Consider the following 1,859-nt stretch of genomic DNA (forward strand, 5'->3'; position numbering starts at 1 on the left):
CCCGATAGAAAGCTCTCGGCAAACCTCAAAGCTCTAGGCAAATCTAGTGTTTCCCGTAGTGACACTGCTAGGTATGGAACCGATAATGATAGGTAAGCTCCATCATATCACTTTCGAATGTCTTTTGTGGGCTCTGATACTAACAGTGAGCCCGGGTTTAGCCAACAACAATCCATGAATGTGGAGTAGCTTGTAAAATTCACCTATTTTAGAAGATTGAGTGTGTTCAAATATAGTTCACATGTTTCATCGATAGTTTATAGGCTTCTTGTGGACGGACGTTAGCCGGCTGAATCATCTCCATGAGGAACTCACATGTCACATCACACAGGTATCATTTGATTTGCTTCGACTAATTTCGATTTTTTTTATGTGACGCATTTGATTCATTCATGTCCTTGTAATCACATTGCAACCATGCAATATCCCAACTCTATAGAGCATAATAAGCCACATCGCCAGCAGTTGAGAATCATATATCGTAATGATTCGCATCCGATCCGATCAGATGGCAAGCACGAGGCCAGGGAGGTTCCTGCGAGCCCGGTCGGGTAGCAGCCGGCTCTGCCACACCTGCTTTGACGGGGACCGCGATAACGTCGCCTTGGCCTCCTCCGCCGCCGCCGCCGCGGCGTCGGCGTCGGCGCCACCGCCACCGCCACCGCCGCCGCCGCCGAGCCTCGTCACGACGAGCGCGGTGTTGCAGTACTCGCGCACCTCGGTTACGCGGCCGCGGGGTCCCACGGTCCAGGCGTGCACCCAGTAGAGCGCGCCCGTCACGTCGGTGCCCTCGGCCAGCACGGTCGGCCCGAAGGCGTCCAGGGACCGGATCTTGAACGGGAGGCCGGCGCCGGCGCCAGCGCCGGTGAGCAGGCGCATGAGCACCAGGTGCTGGTGCGCGCGCGGGCCGTGGAACCACCAGTCCACGTCCGGGTTCAGCAGGCGGCGCACGGCGTCCACGTCGCCGCGCTCCAGCGCGCGGTACAGCTCCTCCACCACCGCCTTGCTGCTCACTGCCGGCGACGGCTCGCCGTCATCAGCGCAGAAGCCGGCATCGCCGCCGACGGCGACGACGTCGCGCTTGTCGCTAGCCAGCTCGATCGGCGACGTGAGTGAATTAACGGCTCCGGGATAGAGGGAGGAGAGAAGTAGTGTAGCCTGCTCTGGTGGAGTGTGCGCTAGAGTAGAGGTCGGTTGGTCCTTATATAGAGGAACAATTGGTGGGATGTGAGTAGATTCCAAAAGCATACGTATAATTTTACTTTTGGTGGGATAAGCTAGTGGTAATGCGATTCAGTTGCAGGTATATAGCATGTTGCTGCAGGTTAAGTATTGGATCAGCTACTTTTTTGACAATTGGATTAAGCAAGTTATTGCTACGTAGTATGTACTCACAGTGCAGTTACCTCGACATGGAATAGTTTAGTTTATATTTATATTCAGGGGGTGTTTAGTTCCCTTTCGCCTCAAAAAGATTCTAAATTTTAATTCATCATTTTGTATTTTGTAATGGAACTAAACACCATGTAAATTTTTTGACAAAAAAGTGGCTATTCTCCACTCATAAAAATTTAGCATTTTATATTTCATCATTACTTGACATTTTATATTTTGTATTCCAAGGGAAACTAAACACATCCTTAGTGAAAATGGAAGATGCTTTCCGTATCAAACACCTAATTCACAGCTATATATATATATATATATATATATATAGCTGAAAATGTCACATCGACCTAATTTGAAATTTGGTCTATGGTGACCCATGCATGTGCATATTATGACATAATTATAGAGGATTTAGTTCCACCTTGGTTGTTAAGGGTGTATTAGACCAACATATAAGGTTTCTAGAATCC

At 49.3% G+C, this 1,859-nt stretch overlaps 1 protein-coding gene across 1 annotated transcript; it reads right to left on the minus strand.

The window, feature by feature from the left end:
- On the minus strand, window positions 224–1,263 carry LOC8061318. The gene has a single exon (XM_002440850.2). The coding sequence runs from the start codon at window positions 1,246–1,248 to the stop codon at window positions 505–507; it is 744 nt and encodes a 247-aa protein (XP_002440895.1). The 5' UTR covers window positions 1,249–1,263; the 3' UTR covers window positions 224–504.

This window comes from Sorghum bicolor, chromosome 9 (genome assembly GCF_000003195.3).
Source record: "Sorghum bicolor cultivar BTx623 chromosome 9, Sorghum_bicolor_NCBIv3, whole genome shotgun sequence".
In the NCBI taxonomy this organism is placed as follows: Eukaryota; Viridiplantae; Streptophyta; class Magnoliopsida; order Poales; family Poaceae; genus Sorghum; species Sorghum bicolor.